At 39.6% G+C, this 23,287-nt stretch overlaps 1 protein-coding gene across 7 annotated transcripts in view; it reads left to right on the forward strand.

The window, feature by feature from the left end:
- Positions 1 to 23,287, forward strand: part of TCF12 (transcription factor 12) — a gene marked incomplete at its 5' end in the record, with an annotated part of 164,186 nt that overhangs the window by 122,677 nt on the left and 18,222 nt on the right. For 5 of the 7 annotated variants that reach the window (XM_082005128.1, XM_082005129.1, XM_082005131.1 and 2 more), the window contains 5 exons: positions 13,145 to 13,250; positions 14,380 to 14,519; positions 14,838 to 14,982; positions 16,836 to 16,900; positions 21,087 to 21,165. In XM_082005128.1, the coding sequence (XP_081861254.1) occupies positions 13,145 to 13,250; positions 14,380 to 14,519; positions 14,838 to 14,982; positions 16,836 to 16,900; positions 21,087 to 21,165 (535 nt within the window). Of the gene's footprint in view, positions 1 to 3,320; positions 3,390 to 13,144; positions 13,251 to 14,379; positions 14,520 to 14,837; positions 14,983 to 16,835; positions 16,901 to 21,086; positions 21,166 to 23,287 lie in introns of those variants that run through there. The other 2 variants (XM_082005133.1, XM_082005134.1) reach the window with 1 other exon arrangement.

Below are 23,287 nucleotides of genomic sequence, written 5' to 3' on the forward strand. Positions count from 1 at the left end.
TTTTGACACACAGTACAGGGTCATGAGTGGAAACAATTCGGGCTACAAAGTGCATGTCAGTTCAGTGCTCCTCTGCTGACGGCATGTCTGTCTGAAATCAAGTTTAAAAAATTGGCCCTGTCTCCAGCTGACTTGTTTTGTCAGGCTGAGTCATAAGATTAACCCTTGACTTGTCACCAAGGAAAAATGGAGTAAACAACTGTACTCAGTACAGTATCACTGATCCAGCTATGATTCATTTCACTGTAACATGATTCTCTTAAGAAAACAAATTTCAGAGCAGCTGTTGCTTGGCTTAAATGGGGATTATAAAAATTGCAGCCACAAAACAAAAACTTACTTTGGACTTTAGGAGCTTTTGGAATAGTTATCTGGTAGTAGTTCCTGCAAAGGCAGGGTTAGTGGTAACAACATTGCAGTTTTTTGAGTACTCTTTCAAAATCTTCCATTCTAGGTTTATTGTTCATCTATTCTGGTGAAAGTAAATTTCTGTGGGTTAAAGTTTGATACGCTTGATGGAATTATGGTTTGAGCCTGTAAGGTGAATCGATGTAGCAAATACCCTGTGAGAAACAATGTTTTTGTACAGTAAATGTAGAGCAGATACAGTGAATAGATTGCGAGTATTATACACTAATACTTTATTCCCACCAATGTAACTGAGGGTAGTACAACCTAATTCCCTTTTTGGTAAAATGAAATTGTTACTCTCTTCATTTGTGGGGAAGTAACTCGGGAGCAAATCCATTTATTGACTCATTATGGAGGTACCCGTCTTTAAACTAGTTTGTTTACAAACCAAGCATTTGCAGTGGCGTTAATCAGTTTTATTGATCATATTGTTGCTGTTGTCTTACCTGTGTGATGGTGAACATCATCAGTGTTCTTGTACTGATACATGTTAATTGTGTTAGCGAATATTACCAGTTAATATTACCTATATATTTTTCATTACAATTGCTTTGTACAAGCGTAGGGCAGTCGTAATGCCGAGAAGCCCCCCTCCCGATCCTACCTATTAAAGTTAGCGGGGGGTTTCTGCTGTATGTTTTAGCATGTTTCCAATTGCTTGTGATAAGTGTGGATAGTGCTTAATATTTGAGAGGGGGCTTGATCGTGCTCTTCATCTCAAAGACAACTATTTTGAAAAAAAGCATGTGTGTATGGAGGTGCCGGAGCAATTACAACTATGTTGATGATAGTCTTTATCTCAAAGAACCAACTCCAGTTACCCCAAAAGTATTTTTAATGACTTAAAGGTTTGTGTGCTTGAATTATTTCAGGAAAAAAAGGGTTCTCTCTAACTCTTGCAAGCTGAAAGCACCTCTTCCCGTGTTTAGGTTTTTTTCAGAGTTGTACACTAGTTTGAATTGGTGATTTTTTAATCTGGTGCGCTAGGGGAAGTAGCACATGCAAAGATCTAAAGATCTTTTAGCGTAGCTCATATATAGAGTCCTGAACATTAGTAAGAAGCTTTAAGGAATGGCATTGTTAGTTGTAAATCAAAGCTGCTTGCGGGCTCTCTGGGGAGTGAAACGGGCCTTTGTGGTCCCGAGGGGAAGAAGGAAGCCGCAAGTCACTCTGTGGGCCTGGCCGTTTAATAGTCTGAAGTGTAGTGATGTTCTTTTTTGCAGCTGCTGCTACGCCTTTTGTATCGGAGAAGAGTTCAGTTCAGAGATCATTAGCTTTACTGCATAGTTAAGTACTGCTGGATGTGTAGTTTGACTTGCAGTAGAAATGCGAGTGTTCTTCAGCTGATGTAAACTTCAGGATGTATTTGCCAACGTGCTCTGAGCACAGTAGTCTCCTAATTGATTGGAAGTGTTCACTGAAAAAGCATTTGAAGCTGGAGGCGTGAATATTTTTTGTCAGTATGTGTATATTCTGTGTATTTACAGACACTACAGTAGTTAAGTCCTGAGATAACGGACGTTATACAGAAGACCCAGTAAGACTTTTATCTGACCATAGTACGCTACTGTAGTCCATTTGTGGATCCCTTGTGGATCTTTTCATTTTGGAAGATTTCCCTGACACACAAGGGGTCTGGGAGAATGAACCATGTTTCTGCAGCTTGCTGGCTTTCCCTGTGAATTGCCGAATTGAACTTTGCCCATTTTTTCCTTATCCTGAAGTATTTTTCCTGCTTTTGTCGGGAGGGAGGCAGGGAGCGTTCATAGCCTTGGCAGTTGACACAGTTAGAGGTGGAGAAATGTGGTGTTGCTTTAACCTTTTTTTCCCCGGATTGAAATCCATATCTGACTTCTCAGGAGCTCAGTTAATAACCAACTGCTTTCATATGTAGAAAATAAAAAAAGTACGCCTCATTAAGAGTTAATGTTAGTTAATGGCCCTGTTCAGGGAAGGAAGCAAAAAGGCTTACCAGGCATAGATAATGTGCAAATATTGGGGGATTTTTGTGCTGAAGTTGCAGCTGTATTGAATAACTCACATTTTGGTGATGTGACAAAGTTGTTGGGGAGTGTGTGTCCCCTTGTCTCTACTTCCCTTTCTTGTATGGGCACAGAATTGCTTTTTCCATACACTATAAAGGGCGTCCGGGCTCATGTTTCCGAAGGACCATCGTACTTTGTGTACTGTATCTTAAGAGTGGGTTTTGGATGGTTCCATGAAGTGAAAATATTTACATGATTTTACTGGGCTTTTTTTTACGCCAAGCATCTCGCGTACGCGTTGTCGTTGTGCCGGGCTCCCCTCACCACGCCGGCGGCGCGTGCCCGCTCAGTGCGCCGGGGCGGGCCGCGCGCGGGCCTCGCTGCCCGGGTGCTGCCGCGCTGCCGGGGCGCTCGCTCGCGGCTGCTGCCCTGGCTCGGGGCGGCGTTCGCCGCAGTTGTGAGCAACTTTAGGCAGAGCCAGATGGCCGCGTCAAGCAGCGTCTCCGCTGCCACAAGTGCTCTAATTCAATTAAAACGAAAAGCGGAAGATTAACTCGCTCCGGACGTGTCCATTTGCTGCTGCCTTGTAGCTCGCGATTAATTCGGATGCGCGTGCCGCGCTCTCGGTGTCTACAGACCCGGGTGCGTGGACGAGCGCGCGTGTGCGCGTGTGTGGCCGTCCCCCCCTTTGCTGCTTGGCCAAGTCTGGGGCGCGGGCCGCGGCGGGCAGGGGCGGAGGGCTGGCGGGGGCCCCGCGCCCGGCGCTACCCCCGCGCCCGGCCGGAGATGGTTCAGTCCTGCTTTGCATAAGTCGCCTTTGAGGCGCTCCATGTGCGCGGGCGGCGCGGAGGAGCGCGCGGCCGGGCGGGTGGATGTGGTGGAGAGAGGCGGCGCACTTCAGCCCGGCCCGCCGCCAGCCGCGCCATGTACTGCGCGTACCCCGTCCCCGGGGTGGGCAGCAACTCCCTCATGTACTACTACAACGGGAAGACGGTAAGGGCGGCCGCCTTTGTTCGGGAGCTGCTGCGCGCCGGGCAGCCGCGCCGGGCTGGCGGCCGGCCGTCGGGCAAACACAAGTTCACAGCGCGGGGCGCCGCGCGCGGCTCCTCTGAGGGAGGGCGGGGGTGCTTCCAGGGGGCAGCGTGTTCCCGTGCCGGAGCGAACGGCGGGGAGGCGAAGGTCTCCGCAGTTCGGTGCAGACGCGCCGAGCCCGGCTGGGCGGGCGGCGGGCAGCAGCCCGCAGGCAGGCGGCGCTCCCGGCCGGGGCCGGGGCCGCTCCCGCCCTGCCCGCTCCGCACCCCGGTCCCGCTCGCGCCGGCTGCGCGCTGCGGGGCGCAGCGAAGTTTGCGTCCCTGCGCGCCTGCGGCGTTTCGTTGGGGTTTGTGGCTTTCGGTTGCTTTTTTGCTTGGGTTTTTGGGGGGTGGTTTTTTTTTGTGCGTGTGTTACCCCTGCTCCCCCTAACGAGGGCAGAGCGGAGCGGCCTTCCCGCGCGCCCCTCGGGGACCGCTGCCCCGGCCGTCGCAGCCGCGCCGAGCGGCCCGCGGAGCGCCGCTCCCGCCGGTAGCGCTGCCTCGCCCGGAGCTGCTCGTTTCACTTGTGCCGTTTTGAAATAATCAGAATATTGCTTACAACTACTGGAGGGGGGAAAAAACCCCACAAAACAGATTCTGACCCCCCCAAAAAAAATCCTCTCTGTATTTTAACTTTCTGGAAGTTGAATGGGATATTTCTGTTTCATGGTTGGTACTTAAAACTTTTAGGTTCAGATGACAACCGTTCTGATTTTTGTGTATGAAAATTAGCATACAATGGTAAATTCGACACAGCATGTTTTTGCCAGTGTGTTTATGTTGTATGTGGTTTTGGCTTAATCTGTTACAAAAATAACATTAAATAGGAAAAAGGGAGATGGTGATACTGATCTTCTTTGTGAGGAATCGTTCTTTTTTGCTGCTGTTTCTCCTCTGATGGGCCTACCTGAGCTTTGCCTTCGTTAGTAAACTTTCTGCCAAGTTTTTTGTTCAATGATAATTAAACTATGGATCGTTAGGTTCATTAAAGATACTGTGTATGAACTTCTTGAATAACAGAAAAGATACTGGAAGAGAGGTTAGGGGAATGAGTAAAATTGCTTGGTCTCTATTTCATTTCCTTTGGTATAAATGCCAGCTGTCTTTCAAATATGAAATTGTTTTTCTTTCATGTCTGCTTCTAGGCTAAAACAATCTGTTTGAAGTTTTATGTGAAGATCTATATAAGACTTAAGTAAAATTAACTATACAATACCCCTGAAGCAAAGGGAATAGAACTTGCATGGAGTTTTGATTTTATTCTTTCTAGAGCACAGATCGCTCTATTACAACATTTCTCTTTGTTCTTGTAGCAGGAAAAAAGGCTTTGATCTTATTAAGTATTTCCAGGCATATAGTAGATGGAAGTCCTGGTACTGTAGGAGAGCATGGCTTGAAAATTGATAGCATGTGCCTGTTATGGGTCAGAGGTGACCTTTATGAGCTTGAAGAGTTAGTAAATAGATGACAAATCATATGATGATCCTGTATCATGTTGCCCAAGGTTTTATATAATTTTTTTTTAACATCTCGCTAGCTTTTAGCATTTTCTCTCCTAGGAATTCTGCAAGTTGGGCTAAATTACTAATTTAAATATACAGGATACGTGAACTTGGGGGGTGGGTGGTTTTTGTGTTACAGTTTTTTGAAGCGCACATGTTGGTGCGTATGCCAGATCTCTGTATGGACCTTTCCATAATGAGAGAACAGTGCATACCCTAATTCTGGTGTCTTACTGCTTTTATTTGTATTTTTGGATCAATTTAGTAGTTGATAATATGTACCTCATTGTTTGAGATTTTTATTTAGATTATTGTATTAGATTTTTGGATGTTGACATTCCTTGATATCTGCTGAGGTATACAAAATCTGATTTATCTACACGCAAGGCAAGTGGGAAATGACATCCAGAAAATGTGTATTTTAAGCTTTTTGTTTAGTAAGTTTTGTTCAACTTCTTAAATTTGTGACAGAGAAGAGAGATTAATATTAAGCTAAAAAACAAGTATCTTGAGTGCCCCAATAGATGGTTATGTGTTTGAAATTGAAAGTTTAAAAATGAAATTAGGGGGTTTTACTATTAAAAAAGGTTCAATTTTTGTAATTTCTGTATGTTTTAGGAGGGACACATGAAAGTAAAAAGTAGCGTTTTAATATAAATCCCTTGCTAAGGAGTAAAATTTTACTATGTTATGTGTAATAGCTGTTACAAACAAAAAAAAAATTTCAAGAATCCTCACCAAATTAAAAAAGAAATCTTAATCTATTTCATAAAGAAAACAAAGTACTTGTGCTGAACTAGAAGATTTAGCCTGTTCTTTGTTTTTTTTGGTCCTTCACCTGTTGATACATAGAAAATATTCTCAGTTTATGGAAGGCTTACAAAATTCTGATACAGAGCTTTTTTGGAGGGAAAAAAAAAGTTTAAATTCTAGTTAAAAACTGCGTCTATCTTTAAAGTTTTACCTTCTCTCTTTCACTCAAGAGCTATGCTACAGACCCCAAAAAATCAAAGCACCTAACACCCATTAAAAAAAAAGCTGCAAAAATGTTTAGATAGAAATAATAGCACAAATCTAAATTGTACGTTAAAAATATGTTTATTTTATTCGATTTTTAAACTAATAATTAAGCAAATGTCTTCATTCACCCTGGGGCCCTTCAACTTAAATTTTATAAAATGCAATAGCACCAAAATAATATTTAAGTAATAGAAGTTTTATATCTTCTTTTTGCATAAAGAATAAAATACAGACTTGAAACATTTTCACTTATTTTCAGTTCACCTACAAGTTTAAAAATAAATTGGTTATTTTCTAAATGCACTGTAGAATTATTTTTATATAGATTGCAATAATGTCAATTATCACCAAAATAAATAATTTTAAGAAACCATATTGATTCTATCTATTTTACTTTATCACCTACAATTACTATTTCATATGAGAATGGATTTGTGAATATACTGCGCATTATTATTGTATTCTGCACATTGAATGGGTTAATTTGATATACCAGTCTATGTATGATTGTTTTTTATTACTGAATAATTTATCTTTTTTCTCAGCATAGGCTGAGATTTTGTTGAGCCCTTTTCCAAGGTGGAGTTACTGGATCTTTCACAGTAAATTTCTACAATGCCTATTTTAAAAGGGAGAAAAAAATCGGCAGATACATATATTTTGCAGATACGTCGTACTTTGCGATTTGTTTCTTTGCAAACTAGCTTATATTGGGAATTTTTTTGAGAAATGTTTTTTTCTTGAAAATTTTGAGAGTATGAAGAGGTATTTATAAAACGTATCCCTGTGTGTGCATACATATGTGTGGGCACATGTGTACAGATGAACAAATACACATAGGTGTGAATATGTATGTGTGTATTTGGGGGGTTTTTTAGTCAAGAAAATGCCTGTCTTGCAGCCATGGCTCTCGAGTTATAGCAGACAGAAACATGTTAATAATATTGCATGATGCTTAGATGGCATGACAGCACGCCTTTCTGTAGCTGTTATGCAATAAATAATGTACCACGTTTTTTAACATTAATGTAAAACATTTTCATTTTGTGAATTTGGTAGCAGCCAGGTGCTAAAAAGAACGATTCAATTCTTCTTTTATTAGTATTGGGCCAGTTAGTATACAGGGAGAAAAGTACAATTAAAGCTGTTCTGTACCATATGCTGCCCACAGCGACTTGGACAAGGTCAAAGCTAACATTTCTAAGTCAGGACAAATATAAGATCATCTGGAAAACCTCTAGGGATACATGGCTGTGGACATTGAATAAAGAGAGGTAGTAAACGCTGGTCAGCTGGATTCCCCCCCCCCGTTCCTTGCCCTTGTCTTTCCCCTCCCCATCCTACTAAAAAAGGATGAGTTACAATGCATCAAGAGTTTTCCCTGCTCCACTCCACTGGGTTGAACTGCCAATCTCCTGAGCAGTGGTCCCCTGCCAGAAGGGTGTCTTGTCTGCAACAAGCTTTGTTGATGCTTTGAAGTGAAGGTTATGTCCATTTCTGTGGGCAAATGAAAGCAGCTAGGGATGGGATCAGGTGCTGTGTTGGATGGATCTATATTTCTCAAAATGTGAGCACCAAAGAGTAACACACCCCTGTTGGCTCAGTGTGTTTGCTTTCCTAATCATGTGCACGTTGAAGTCTGTTTGTGGAAATATCATAGTCTGTGTCTGAGGTACAGAAATGGTGAGAGTACTCGTGAGTTCAGAGATGAGATTAACAAATGCAGAAGACAGTGTTATGTCTACTACTACATCTTCCTGTGGTCAGTACTGGTGATGGGGCTTCCCACCACAGCTAGAACAGCCTTCTGAAATACATGGAACTGGTTAAGAAACAGGCTGGTTAGTTTCAACTTTTCCATTTTTTGTTTCCTTAAAATCTGAATTTAATCAAGAATTTTTGAAGACTTAATTGTATGCATCCTTTAGTAACATCATAGTTTGAAGAGTGTGGGGAAGAGATTTTGCTTAGCAAATAAAATTGGAAAAGAATCTTCAAGCACTATACGTGTGTAGTGCTTTTTATTTCTGGTGGTGGTCCTGCTGCCCTACCTTCTTTTTCTTCCCCTCTCTGCCTCACACTACAGTTTAAAAGTTAAAAATCAAAAGAACAGACCAAAAGGGATTTTCCATGTACTGAATTTTGGATTTTTCTTAAGTTTGCTGTCTTTTTTAACATGACTTTAAAATTGTCATTTACTGGGGAAGAAGCTAGGAAGTATTTGTGCTATGTATCATTGCAGTGGGATTCTGCAAATTGCAATTACCCAAATAGGCATGTATAGCATGCCTAAACTACGTAAACATTTATTTAAAATGGAATTCAGTTTAGCTACTTCAAGGATTGTCCTGGTTTCAGCTGGGATCCTAGTAGCTGAATTTTATACTATCCTTAATTATGGCTGGATTTGCAGACAAAACTGTTGCTCTGTCCTCTTAAAGGAGTGTTCTATTTTCATTCTGGGTGGTGAGAAGAGTTTTAAAAATCTATGAAACTTTAACACCTGGTATTGGAAACAAAAAGTATGATTGAGGGTATGATATACTGATCTTGTATTCTAGAGCTCTTCATTTCATAATCTTGCTTAAATGTCAACTAAACAAGAATTTAGGGTGGGTTTTTTGTTCTGGGATTGTGGGGTGGGTTTTGGGTTTTTTTGGCAGCTTCTGTCACGCTTTAAAGAGGAGCATGGAAAACTATAGTTACTATTCTACATTCCTGAAGTTTTAGTACATGATTTTGTCAGAAAGATAATAAACATGAAAACAAGTTTCCTTTTCCCAGAGCTGCCTTTCAGCAGAATTAGCTTTTGCCACAAAACCTGAAGATAATACACTGTAAAATTTTGCCACATGTACAAATCATTCATCAGTGCGCACTTGCTTAGAGCATGACTGATGCTGATGGAATGTAGATAGGCTACTTAGCAGAGTTTACAGCTACAGAATAGGTTATCCATCTCTACTGATTTCAGAAAATTCTGTCTCCAACAGCTTGATAAATATTTTCCTGAATTTCCAAGAATTGTTAATAACTAGCCTTAAATGAGTAATATAATTCATAATTCCATAAACAGTATGCATGATGGGAGCCTTGGTCTTGAGATAGCATGAGCTCATCAGGAGTAAGGCTTGGTTGCTTCATTAGTGTGTTTTAATCTGCTTTTAACATTAATATTAAACATTGATAAATATTTAAGAATTTGGAACAGATTACAGGAAAAGTGCCTGAGAGGAAGTATGCCAACAGGAGGACTCTAAGTGTTATATTTATTACATACATTTGTAGGATGAGACTTGGAAGTTTTACTTGGCATAAAACTTGGTAAACCCAGATCTTCAAATTAATGTTCGTGTTATTGGCAGTTGTATTAGTAAACAGAAGCACACTGTGTAATCCTTTGATATGTTTTAGCTATGTTAGGTCCATGATGCTTTCATGATAGTGTTCATTACACATATTAATCAGCAGGGCAGATTGGAGAACTGGATGATGCGTTTGTTTTGCTTAAACCTGACGTAGTACAGATAACGTCGTCTTAGCTCTGTTCTGAAGTCAGCTCCCACTGATGCCCATCAAAAAAATATTTTAGTTGTCATCCTGCCTCTCCCACTGGAGAAACATAAACCAGTTCAGGGTGCGGAAGAGACGGACATGGGTCTCTGACTTGATGTCCTTTGCAACTCATTTGTCCCGCTTCCCTCTGCGGAGGCCGTTTACCCTTCAGAAGCGCTGCAGCGTTAGGATTGATGTCTATTCTAGCACAGCTCCGAAAAAGTCGAGTCCTCCGCTTGGTAAGTCATGTAAAAAACCTGGTTTTGGCATGTGTTTATCAGAAGGGAATTTCCCATTCATAATCAGAGTGTTTTACTTGTCGGTGTGGAGACACATCCGATGCCTTCGGGCGCAGTGAGTTTTAAGGGATTAGGAGATAGGCTCCTCTTTTACCTGCTGGAGACAGCCCTTTTCAAGGAGACCCTGCAGACCGGCTGACCTTTTAACAGTGTTCCTTGTCTCAGTGGGAATGTCAGCCAGGAAAAACTGGTTTGATGCCTCCTGGATGTCACTGTTACCAGTTTAATAGCTAAAAGAGGCTGTCTTGAGCAGCCACGTCATATTTATAACTGCCTTACTCAGCTGTCGCAGAAGAGAGAGCCCTTTAACTAGGACACAGACCGGGGAGCTGCTGCGCAGCCATGCAAGCCTCCTGCGGGCCAGCAGCCACAGAGGGTGTGTTTTGCTGCATGGGGGTCCTAGTGCATGCAGGGCTTTCAAGAGTCATCAAACTAGTTGCCCTGATACCTTGCTTCCCAACTTAAAATGTCATCTTTCTTTTTAATCAACTTTTTTGTTGAAAACCTTTGTATTTTGCATCTCATGGACTTCAGGTTAGTCTTAGTAAATTTTCTCCCTTGCTTTTAAATTTTGTTTGTAGTAACACAACATAAAAATTATGATTAGGTCATTAACCAGGAAAAAAACCTGGCGCTCATCTGCAGGTGATCAGATGACATCAGAGGCCTGGTTTTAATTTGTGGGTAGCTCTGATTGTAACTAAAAGAGACGTGCTCCTTTTGTGGAATTGGCTGGCTGTTTCCCCACATCTGGAGTTAATGAAGTCTTTGAGACCACATCAGTTGTGTTTTGCCGCAAGAACCCTTTGATCTGAAAAATCTAGACTGGCACAAGTGCAGCTTCATAACATCGCAGCTATGTTTTTGCAAGCTATAGTTAAGATACCAAAACAAGCAGAAACTATATAAAGTTATGTGTCTGCGCTAGGACTTTCATGTAGCTGTTTGGAAGGGCCTCTTTTACGTTAATATAATTCATAACATTTTTATTATGTTAATGGCTTGTACACATGTATCTGTAAATGATACATTTTTAGGAGTGTTTCAGTTGAATTTCCCTTTTGAGATAGTGTTTAATCCGTTTTTATAAATTACCCAATTATGTGAAATGTTAAAATTTCAGTCTGGAGCTTGTATTTACAAATCTCATTGATGTTACAGTTTAAAAAGATGTATAATTCGTCATTGTGGGTGATTTTGCATTAATCAGTGTACATCTCCGTGGCGGTGCTGAATGTCGTAAAGCTTTGTTTCCACTGCTGTCCCATGACAGTGATAGATTATCCATCAGCTATAGCATATGCTGCGTTATTCTGCACAACAGAGAACGTGTAAATTAAGCCTAGTTTTGCCTAATATGCTTGCAGTCTTATGAGTGCGAGTATTTACAATTTGACAGAGTGACATTTCTGTTAAAATATGTCTGAGGCATGGAATATACATGCATTCATCATATATAGTAAATGCATATGTACTGCTAACATTGCTTATAAAGTGATGTCATTCTGTCACTCAGGTTTGGTAAGCATCTTCCTTTTTTACTCAATTTATTCCATAAATTGAAAATCTGCAAGTAAAATATTGAACAAAAGCTCCCCGAAAGGCTTGCTTTCTTGAAAATTTCTCCCGCTATTTTGATTAAAAAAAAAAGTTAAAACAAGCATGCAACTAGAAGTTTTCCACTTCTTTTTATCAGGTGCCTTTTTACCTGCTGCCGTTTTCATTACAGGGCTCTTACAGACAGCTGTGCCGTGGCGTCATTCCTTGTGCCCTTGTCCCGATTCCTTCCTGCTGTAGTTTGATAGATTTTATTGAAATTCTGTTGGTGTAAGACGAGTGGTAAATCAGTCGCTCTAATAGAAGGGAGTGCTGTCTGCAGGCACATGCCCGGCCATTTGGTCTGACAACAGCAGGCCAGAAAAGCACTGGGGAGCGGGGAGGAGGGGGATTGGTATGCAAATATCAGCGGGACTTGCCCACTTCACTTTCTAAATATCCGTATCGGAGCAGTCACCCTCCGGGAGAACAATGGTTCTCTTTTAGGGAGCTTACGCTGTTTTGTTGGCCGGCTTGGCTTCCCTGGCCCTCCTCTTGCTTGGTAAACAACATCCCAGAAAGAGCAGGGAGAGATGCGTGTGCCCGTATTTGCATAGGAAGGGATAAAAATACTCGCTTTTCAATTTTAGGGCATAGTGCGCTTTGCAAGTTGCATTCTGTAAGCTTTCAAGTTTTAAAATTATTGTGAATATATGCGTTACGGAGCCTTACGTATTTACAAGTAAGGTGAATGATTAAAAAATCAAAATACCCCGTTTTCTACTTTGTAGCAAAAAGATGCTCTGGTTTCAATGTTACAGTTTAATGTTCTTTGCTGCCATATTTGTTAATTTGCCTTTTTTTAATGCATTTTGCTTTTAACATACACTGGCCATACTGCAATATTCAGTATATTGACCAAAATGCTGTTGTGAAGCAACAGCATTGCTTAGAACAACTAATGTTATGGGTAAAGTCCTTGAGTCTGTGAATACTGGCTTTGTTAATTTGAGTTTTTTATTCCTGAATATCCTTCATGTGTCTTACAGTCACTGCAGTGAAAATCTTCTGATCGTTGGGTTTATTTGGCATCTTACAACTTGTTAAGAATATTCATTATTTGCAAGTTGAGAATGGTCATTCCAATATGGTCTTACACTGAAAAAAGAATGATGCTAGTTTTCTTTAATGCTAGGCCAGTATGAAAATAATTCGCTCGATGTTGCAGTTTTAAGATTATCCCTTAGGACATGCATTGCATATATTTTTGATGACTATACAAAGGCGTGCAGGTTTCTGAGTGATGATACAATGGTTGCATTAAAATCTTTCCATTTGTCACTGGATGTTTTTTTTCTTTCTGATTGTTGGGATGCCAGCTAATTAAATATTCAAACAGGCATACAGTTGTTTTAAAATAAAATTTGTTTGGGGCCCAGTTGTTTTATCTTGCTTTTTTTATCTTGAGCAACAAGTCTGTGCGAGTTGTGCACTTAGAAAGCAAAATCAGCATTCAAGCTTTTATCAAGCCACCTGGCTGAGTTGGCACACCAGAAACTGTGTTGTTGGGATCATTCTACTGTAGTTCCACTGTACTGTGGCAACTTGCTAAAAAGCAAATAAAACAAGGGCAACAAATGCTGCAGCTTGCTACACTGTTCTTTTTTTTTATTTGTGCTTTCTATCTGTGTCTGTAAGCTCTTAGGGGTTTTTTTAGTGCATGACACCCAAACGTTACTAACCTGCTTTTGCTCTCCAATACTTAGGTGTATGCACCATCCCCAAGTTCTGATGATTTCAATAGAGAATCTCCGAGTTACCCGTCTCCTAAGCCACCAAGCAGTATGTTTGCTAGCACTTTCTTTATGCAAGGTGGGTAAAATGACTTTAAATATACGGGTGTCACTTGTCCTGTAGGCAGAAATCTGCAGTCAGCCACTGTTGTAGTGAATCAGTGAGGAAGCGTAAAGGTAACGTATTGTGCTAGAGCCTATGATTAAGTTTTATGTACTTCTAGAACAGTTAGATGGAGAGAGCTGTCTGTTGATTTAAAGTTTTTCTTACGACATTAATTGCTGACTGAAATTTAAGGGGATTATACGCCAGGCCAGATGGACAGAATCCCCCATCCTTTGATTTGTAGGGCCTTCAGAGCAGCACACTGGAGTGATAGAGAAAAATGAGGTGAGGGCTTCTTGACTGTTCTGGAATTTGACTGTACAATATCAGCTAACAGTCTTAAGTTCTCAAACGCTTTTATATGCAGCATGCCAAAAAAAAAGGGGATTTGCATGGGACAAGACGAGAGCAGAATTCATTTCCTGGGCCTCACGTCATACAATTTGCTCGTGCTGTAGTCTGATGAGGTTTTGGAGCATACCAAAAGTAGAGTCTCTCAGTACGGGAATGTACAGAGCGCTTCAGTTTGTGCTACAGAAGGAAAACTGCACTGACGCAGGGCTTTAAGGCTTATGTAATGTAGTAATTTCAGTTACTTAAATCTGCTATTATGAAATGTTTTTATATTTGTTTTATGGTACTAAAGTATTTTAGACTATAAATTGCTTACTTTAGGTTAATAGATGTTTTGCACTAAATATTTATGTCGCTTAGCCAAACTTCTCTCCCCTCTGCCCCCTTTTTTTATTACTACTTTCAGTCTGGAGTTTTTATCAACCCTCTTGATAGAAATCTGGCCTTACTGAAGGTCTGTGTAATTAGCAGAGTACTTGGTATTTTCTCAGCTGTGGTTGGATTGTATTTCAGCTATAAAGCCTCTGTTGGTTTTTTGGTTTTTTTTAATAAATATAACAACAGTGTGGTGGCATGAAAATAGAAGACGCAGCATAAACTGGTCACCATTTCCCTGCTGATGTTAGTCTGAGTAGCTGAATTCTGTATTCTTTTAAAAAAATTTATAAAGGAAAGTAGAACTCAGTACTCCTCTTCATTAAATGTATTTTTCTTGTTTTCTTTTTTATTAAAAAATAATCTAAAAAAGATGGGACCCACAATTCTTCTGACCTCTGGAGTTCATCCAATGGCATGAGCCAGCCTGGCTATGGTGGGATGCTGGGAGGCTCCTCTTCCCACATGTCCCAGTCCAGCAGTTACGGCAGCCTGCACGCACATGACCGTTTGGTAAGATACACAGCACAGATTAATGTACTTGTATATGGAGATCTGACTTCCATGAGCAGCAAACAAGAAATAAATTCTTGTCTGTCAATTAAAAACACGGTTGTCAGAAATCACAAACTTACTGTATTAGATTTATGTCCTTTTATTTATGTCTGTTGTATAAATAAAAATCTGTGGCTCTATAGTGGTCTGTTCAGAGGATGGATGAGTCCCTTTCTTTAATAAAGAGCTGGGTGTTGTATATGTGGTATCCTAAAATATCAACGTTTATTTAAAGACTACTTAATGTCTTATGTCTGTTTCTCTTTTTCTCTCTAGAGCTATCCCCCACATTCAGTCTCACCTACAGATATAAATGCCAGTCTTCCTCCAATGTCTAGCTTCCATCGTGGCAGTACCAGCAGTTCACCTTATGTAGCTGCCTCGCACACTCCACCTGTCAATGGATCAGATAATATTCTGGGTAAAAAGTTCTTCCTGGCGCTGCTTTTTTTTTTTTTTTAATATTTTACAAGAAAATGAAATTTAGGGCTGCATGACGCACAAAATTACTAACATTCAATTTATGGGATGCTTGTAGATCAGGGATACTGCACCACTGTGGCATTTCTGTCCTCGATACGGCTGAGATGAGGCAAATTTTTTTGCAGTCAGCTATAAGACTTACTGGTTTATTTGCTTTCACAGCCAAGCCTATGCTCAGGAGATTGTATCCATCTAACTTAATGGCAGTTATCCTTCCACAGTTTGGTATACATACATGTTCATATAGGCAGTTCTGGTGTTGCAGTTTGCAGAGCTGCTGTATCACCAAGGTACGGTGCAGGAGAAAGGCAGGAAGACTGTGTCTGTGGGGAACTTGATAAACTGCATCGTAAATTCCTCTCTTAACTGATTTAGGGATTACTGAGTAGCCAGTATGGTGGCTGGTTTAGTCTCTTCCGTGCTTACCTAGAAAGCATGAAATATAGGATGATCATCTGTTCCTTGCACATATTTGCATGTCTTAAGATACAGCTGTAGAAATTAAATGCCCCCTGTAGATGCCCCTTGTCCCTTTTCAGTTTGAAATGATTTGTGCTTAGCTTCATTTTAAGTAAGCATAATTTAGTTAGGGTGACTATATTGGCTTTGATTTGGGAACACGTTTTACAGACAGATCTTTAAACAGAACACAGTTAATGAATCAGTATGGGAAATTCAGGCTGGAAGATCCAAGTTTGCCACAAACTTGAAACAGCGAGCATTGCATGATTTGGATTTCTGATGTGAATGGCTTACATTCACATTAAATACCATTCTTTGGCATTAGAAGTTGATAATTGGAGAAAGGAAATTCACCTCTAAAGGATAAAGCAGATATTTCAGAGGATTCAGGTCCTTTCTGTGTTTCCAGTTGACAGGGCTTCAGGCCTCCTCTTGGCTTGATGGTGTGTGGAGCAAAACGGCACACAAAGCTGTTGATGTGCAACTAAGAGTAGGGATGACAAAAAGCTTGGAGGATAAGAGCTTTTCATGGATTTTATCATAAATCATCGAATGGTTTCGGCTGGAAGGGACCTTAAAGATCTTGCCTAGTTCCAACCCCCCTGCCATGGGCAGAGACACCTTCCACCAGACCAGGTTGCTCAAAGCCCCATCTCCAGCCTGGCCTTCAGCACTTCCAGGGATGGGACCTCCACAACTTCTCTGGGCGACCTGTGCCAGCGCTTCACCACCCTCATAATGAAGAATTTCTTCCTTTTACCCTCTTTCAGTTTAAAGCCATTACCCCATGTCCTATCACTACATGCCCTTGTAAAAAGTCCCTCTCCATCTTTCTTGTAGACCTTTATTTTCTAAAATAAAAGATGAGAATACAATGTGGAGAATTAGAGCAGAGGGAAGCAACAAGACACACAATTATTCAGTGAATTTGTCTTTAAGAATTAATGAAACACGCAGCACTTTAGTGATAACAGTTTAGAAATAAACTGCAATAATATAATTTTTTAATTTTGATTTTCTTTTCACGTTTCATTAAAATTAAACTGTGATTCTAGAAAATAATTTCAGTCTTTTTTCTAACTTCTTTCACTTGTTGGTCCTTAAGTTATCATGGTGATACTGTGTTTGACTTGAAAAAGGAGAGCATCTAAATTTAAATCTAGTTGTTTAAATTTATAAGTATAATGAGAACTGATTCTGTTGACACTGACTTCCTCAGAATATCCCTTTAAAAAGTGGTTGCTGAACTGTATGTGATGAATAAAATAATAAAACTCAATAAAATTTCAACTTTAAAAATAAGTGTTGGATTTGCTTTCCACATTACAGGAAACAGAGGAAATGGTGCTGGAAGCTCGCAGACAGGTGATGCACTTGGAAAGGCACTGGCATCTGTAAGTACCAGTTAGAATATTCAGGTCTGAAAGACACATTTAGATCATTGCATCCTTTATTTATGTGTTTGTTCATTTTATGATATCAAATCAGGAGTTTCCGTGTATGAAGCTAAAATAATGTATGAAGATACAATTTCATATATTAGGCAAATGTCTATAAAAAAGTGGAAAATGCTTTTATTTGTAGAAGGCTTATTCTGACTTCCTTTTTTTTTTTTTTTAGGTGATGGAAAAATTCAGGGCAGATACCATTTAGAAAGTTGTTTAGACAAAGTAAAAGATAATCCTAAGAAGTTTAGGGTTTGATTTTTTTTTTTTCCTTTAGTGTTTTACTTGAAGTCAAGTATTTTTGACATTACTATTAGAGCAGATCCTGCTTCAAGGCTTAAAATGTTTTCTCAGTGGCCTTATAAAAGAGAGAGGGTTTTGAATGTTGTGTAGCTATAATTTATGGAACAGCCTTTAAAATGCTGTATATGTATAAAGTTTAAACTCTTAACCCTTGTTGGAATAACGTAGATGATGTAAAAAGTTTCAAGTATCTTCAGTGTACTAAAAGCTGTGTTTACATGTGCACACATACAGCAATTATTTTTGCATGAACACAATCAGATGTACTTTTTATAAAACGGTAATTGGTACAGTATAGCAGAAGTTTCAGAGATAGGAGTGGTGGCTGGAGGAGCACTTTGTATTTCTTGTACGTAGCAAATAGGGAGACAGTTTGATTTAAAAGATAGAAATGACTCCTTTGCAGCCCCAAAAGACCATTCCTGGGTTGCATTCTGCATCCCTCACCTCATAGCAGTGAATGCAAATGTGCATATTCGTGCAGACCCTGTTACCCTTGCATCCCTCAGAGGGTCATACGTTAAAAGATTACCAGATCTGATAATGTCTGTGATGTCCATATTGGGTAGGAGAACTCTGACCTACTGGCTTTGAGGAGAAAAATGTTGTCCCTGTTGCTTTTGGGGATTCAGCAAGTAGATAACAAACAATTCACAAGTCCAGAGGGCAGTTAACACTCTCTTTTTGTCTGTTTGAGACTGTCAGAAAAGAACTGGGATCATTTTGACTCCTACAAATAGCAATGCTTCTATACTTAAGGCTGTTCATTACTCTGCAGATGTATTAGGATGTCTGCTTTTCTGCAGCCTGACCAAAATTTCTGTCGTAAGTCTGACACGCTGGCCAGTTAGACCTACGGGACTTCGTGACGTTTTCAGCTGCTCTCCTTTTTTATATTATTTTCTTGTCCTCTCAGGTATTTTTGCCCAAGTCACTAGCTGAGAAGACCAGGCTCATGTTTTCAGGAAAAACTCTAAATATATTGCGAGTGGAAGTCAGGACAGAAATGTTTAATCTTAACGGGTGGGTGGGCTCTGGTTGTCATAGAAACTTGTTTCTGTCATCCCGTGTTGTTGCTTGGCAGGAGCAGCCAGGTCATTCCATAAATCATTTCTGTCATAGCTGATGGTGATGCATTCCATCTGCTCTATCAGTGCATGCCATAGTCTGCACACTTCAAATCCCTCGCCTCATCCATCTGCTTCCCCCGCGCCCCGCAACACACGCGCACCCAGCACGTTTCTTGTGCTTGTTCGGCCAGGAGCACCGCTCACAGGGGGAGGTGGTCTCTCCTGCAGGTGAAGCTAGTGCACGTGAATTTTGATGGCTAGTAAACCAAGAATATTTTCCTGTTTCAGCAAAGTTTTATTTAAATACTGATTGCCTTGATTTTTTTTTTTCCCCCTAAGATGACGCCATATGCGTTTCTGGTAGGATTTTAAATGTTATCACTGCAACTGTTGAGAGGAATTTCTAGTTCTAAAATTCTGTTGATGTACGTCTCACAATAGGCCTTTCATGTGCGAAACATCAGAGGATACGACATTTGTTCTTCAGTTTAGGTATTAAAGACCATACAGAATAGTATGTGATTAAACATGTAAGGCCAGATAATACATTTGCAAAGGTTCTTTTATTTTAGGTTTAAGCCTGGATAATTGTGGTCTTAATCTCAGGGTAGGCAAGAAAGAGAATTGTACATGAAAGTATTTACACAAAGTTCCCAAAGCCCTGTGGATTATGCATGAGTTTGGATAATGAACTAGTATAGATAGAAAGAAAAGAAAATCTGGGTATTCGTGCCATTTCTAATGTGTTTCCCTGAACATTTGCCAAACAATAACCCTTTAAGATTGTGCCCATGGAGGGTTATGTGGCAGGAGAAACATCTGGTTTATTTCATTGCCTAATGCCAAATCAAAACACTTGGTCTTTAATTTAGAGGAGATCAAACAGGAGGACTGTTTAACTTTGTTGATTATATCAGACCTCTTTGTGATAACTTGTGTTTTGATTCCTACCTCAGAACCAGGGTAAAGGCCTTTGTACAGTCTCAGTGGTTAAATAGCCACTGGTCCCCTCACAAAAGAAAAGAAAATGCAGGGAAGTTGACTTCTAAAAGTAATTCATGAATTAAGTTTCTTTGTTGCTTTAGACTCAATAACATTAACATAACAAAGCCTAACTGAAATGTACACTGTAGTGTTTAAAAAATTGGACTAACAGCTCTGAGGTTTGGCTCTGCAGGCTCTCAATTGTGCAGCTTTTGTCTAAGAGCCTTTTCATTAGACCCTGGCATATTGGCACCCCGCTGATTGGAATGGACCATGACTGATAGGAGGAGGAGTCTCATTTGTTGCAGTAAAATGACTCATGTTACCATTTAAGCCTGGCAGAAGGTGTCAGGGTTGTTCATCATTGGTCATTTAACAGCACAGCGGCCAGGGACTGCATGCACAATGAATTCTGACCTCATGTTTTAGTTGTGGCTTTGGTATAATGTAGGTTTTCCCTCTTAGAAAATATAGCAAAATAAAATTGGCAGGTAGAGTGGTGGGAAACAACCAGTTTCAAAAGAAACTTCATGGCCTTTGGTCTGACATAATTTTAATTTTCTGTATCTTATCTGTCTGGAACTCTCTACAGTTCCCAAGCTGACACCCAAGATTTATTTTTATACTGGTGTACAATGCATGAATTTCCTACAAAGGTCTGAGGTAGTTTGTTCTTTTAAATATATTTTCTTTCTAGCATGTATGAAAAGGAGGTGGTATTTCCATTAGGGAACCGATCGTCTTCTCTAACGAAAAAGTATGATAAGACCAGGGAGGAGCATGTGGTCTATAGGGTCCTGGTTTTGTCAGTTCAAAAAATACAATACGTAACTTAAGCAAGTCCTGGTTTATTGTCAGCTAAATGCTGAAATGTCGTATTGTCTGTGTGAAGAGACATCAACCACACTGCCAGTGAAGATTCTTAACTGCCATCTGATGACTTAAAAATCCTGGTCTCTGCTCAAGTAAAACAGGTTTGAACTGATGACCTATAAAAATGTGTTCTGAAGTCCATAGTCAGCCTCTAAACCTATTCAGTTCCCTTCTCAAAATGAATTTTCCAAGAATCTTGAAATTTTTAAATTTTAATTAATGCTTTAAGCTTTGTCTTCTCTTTTTATCAAAACTTTTTAAATACATTAATAGCAAGGAATGAATTGGTGCAAGTTGAGGTCTAGTATCTTAAGGGAGCAGTTGATCTAGAAATAATAAAAATTGCTATGTGCTGCAACACATAGCAAGAGCAACAAAATTTCAAATGTTTTTTGTTTGGTAGGTACCAGTAGTTACTAGAGCAGAATGCTTTCTTGGTATTTTCTCTTGTGAAGGATTAATTCTGAGAAGATAACGTGTTGACTGCTAAAATCTTTTTTGCTGTCTAAAGTTTGGGAAGTCAGTATTCCTCTTCATTTTCCTGAAGTTTTGTTTGTTATAATTATGTATGTACTGTTATCTCTTATGTATATGATTCCCCTTCCATGATAAAAAGGCTGTAATTGCTGCTGCTGTTAAAGTAGAAGGAAGATCAGTTATACTTGTGTTGCTGTCAAATACAGGCTGTGCTTACTTTCGACAGCTGCTTGAAAATGAAAGTTTTCTGGACATTTTTAGTGTGTTGAGTGTAATAAAGCAGAGCTGTGATTGAAGGGTCAAATTGTTTTTTATCAATCCAGCATAAAGAGTGACAATTAAAAACATGAAAAGGAATCCTAATAGCTTTTTTTTTTACTGTGTATTATGACATGTATTGATATACAACCTCTTTCATCTGTTGTTAGATTTATTCTCCTGATCATACCAGCAGTAGTTTTCCATCAAATCCATCAACACCAGTTGGATCACCATCGCCTCTTACAGGTAGAGACTAGCCATTTATCAATAACTTTGTTGTTTTGAAAACATGCTGTTTGGAATCACAGTGAAATCAGCAGTAGCTTCCTTACATAATCACTTCTATATTTTGTTTATTTTTCCACTGTACTAAACCCAGATTTCTAAATGCAGTTTCTTAAATGTTTTGCGATGATCATTCGCTTAAATCCTGGCAACTGGCTTTGAAAATTAGCTTATTAAAATAATCTTTGAAAACATCGAATGACCACATACTACCACAGCTATAAAGATATCTGTATCATTAGGGAGAAATAAGAGTGATTTGGTAGGGGTTTGTTTTTAAAACTGTACGTTAAAACTCTGCGACAGCTTTCAGTGACAAACACAGCAGATGTGTGCTCCCTCTAATGAAAATATAGTAGGCTATGAGACTATCCAATTTTTACACAGGATAGCTTTTCATTCATATCTTTCATGAATGCTTTCATTCTATGGGAGAAGAATTTCTGGCATTTTTCAAAATAAATGCTCTGTATTGCAGCCACCTCTGTCACCTGTGCTTTGTGTGTTTGTAGTGAATGTGGGAAGAAGCATTCCAGTGTGGAGATGAACTGTGGGCAGCTGCCTACAGCTATTAGTGGGTAGTGCAGCTTTCACAGACACTGTGGCCTCAGCTGTCTAGTAAAAGTTGAACAGCTGTTCTCCATATAGAGAGGACTGTGAAAGCTCCATTGACTTAAATTTGTTGTTTAACAAAGAACTAGAATTACAAGCAAGATGATGTAACTTTAACCCTGTTCTTTCCTATAGCGCAATTTGTTAAATTATTTACCGTTTACGGAACAGTCTGTTTTCCCATTCTCTGTTTAATACATCCCTGCAGACTCCTGGCTGTTGGTCACCTTCTTGCAAGAGCGTTTTGGTTTTTATAAAAAAATAAAACTAACTTACAGTGAAAGGTGTACAGAACACGCTTAGCTGAATGCTTTTGTAATCTAGATGAATAGGTTAGTAATTACATGCAAAATGCAGTCATACACGTATGTATGTGAGTATGCAAGTCTATGTATGTAATGTCACTCAGAAGACTTTTTGTCATTCAGACTTCACTCATGTTTAATGGCCACTGTTCTGGTTTCCTGTGGTCTTAATGGATTAATGAATATCTGACATGGCATACCTGAGCAGCCGCTTTGGGCATTTTGTTTCTGTACCTGAAAAACTCATGTTGAATTGAGTAATGATGGGATTAATGGGCTTTCTGATTTAGTGAATATAGTTGACAATGTTTTCTGTATTCTTGTTGTACTGAAAAGGCAGATGAGACCAGAAAATGATTTTTTTTTTTTTTTGTTTTAACATCAATGCAAATATTGAAAAGAGCTCTGTGGCTGGAAGAAAGAAGTTCTGACATTTCAAAGCATTTAGAATTTTAAAGATCCCAAGTGGAGTTCCCTGATTAGATACCACACCTGATCCTGTAAGCATGAAAGTGCTAGCAAATTTCTGGTTTTAGAATACAAATTTGCCATCTCTAAAATTTGAGTTTTTCTTTTGCCGTTAATGCCTTTTCTGTTAGAACCTATATCAAATGTAAAACTCTCCAAAACTTGCACTTGGGTTTGTGTCCCTTATTCTGATGGCTAAGACAGTAGTAGATAGAAGCAAATAATACTGAAATCCTCATGCGCAAACTTAGCATCTGCTTTATGATTATACCCTCCCGCGCCCTTTAATTTCAGTGATACAGAATTTATCAAGGCTTTGGTAAATCGCTTCAGTAGTTAATTACCTTCATTTATGAATCTGGACTTTTATCTTTATTCCCAGGTGAGTCACTAAGAACACAGTGAAGCACGATGTAAAGTAATTACTACTATATTTATTGCTATTTATACTCGTGGTAGCCATTTTCTGTCCTGACCCAAAAAGTTATTGCAGCTAAACCAAATGTTTTATGTATACAAAAAGACTATATTTTGGAGCATTTTAGCCTTCATCGTGATTTTCCTCTTTTGCAGTTAGTTCTTTGTTTATTTGGCATTCTTCTTATTATAGATTTGACTACATCATAGTTTACCTATCATTTAATTACACTAGGAGCACTATGTTTGCCATTTAAAGCATTGAGAGATACTAACTTCAT

Source organism: Phaethon aethereus (genome assembly GCF_964289735.1).
Source record: "Phaethon aethereus genome assembly, chromosome: 12".
In the NCBI taxonomy this organism is placed as follows: domain Eukaryota; kingdom Metazoa; phylum Chordata; class Aves; order Phaethontiformes; family Phaethontidae; genus Phaethon; species Phaethon aethereus.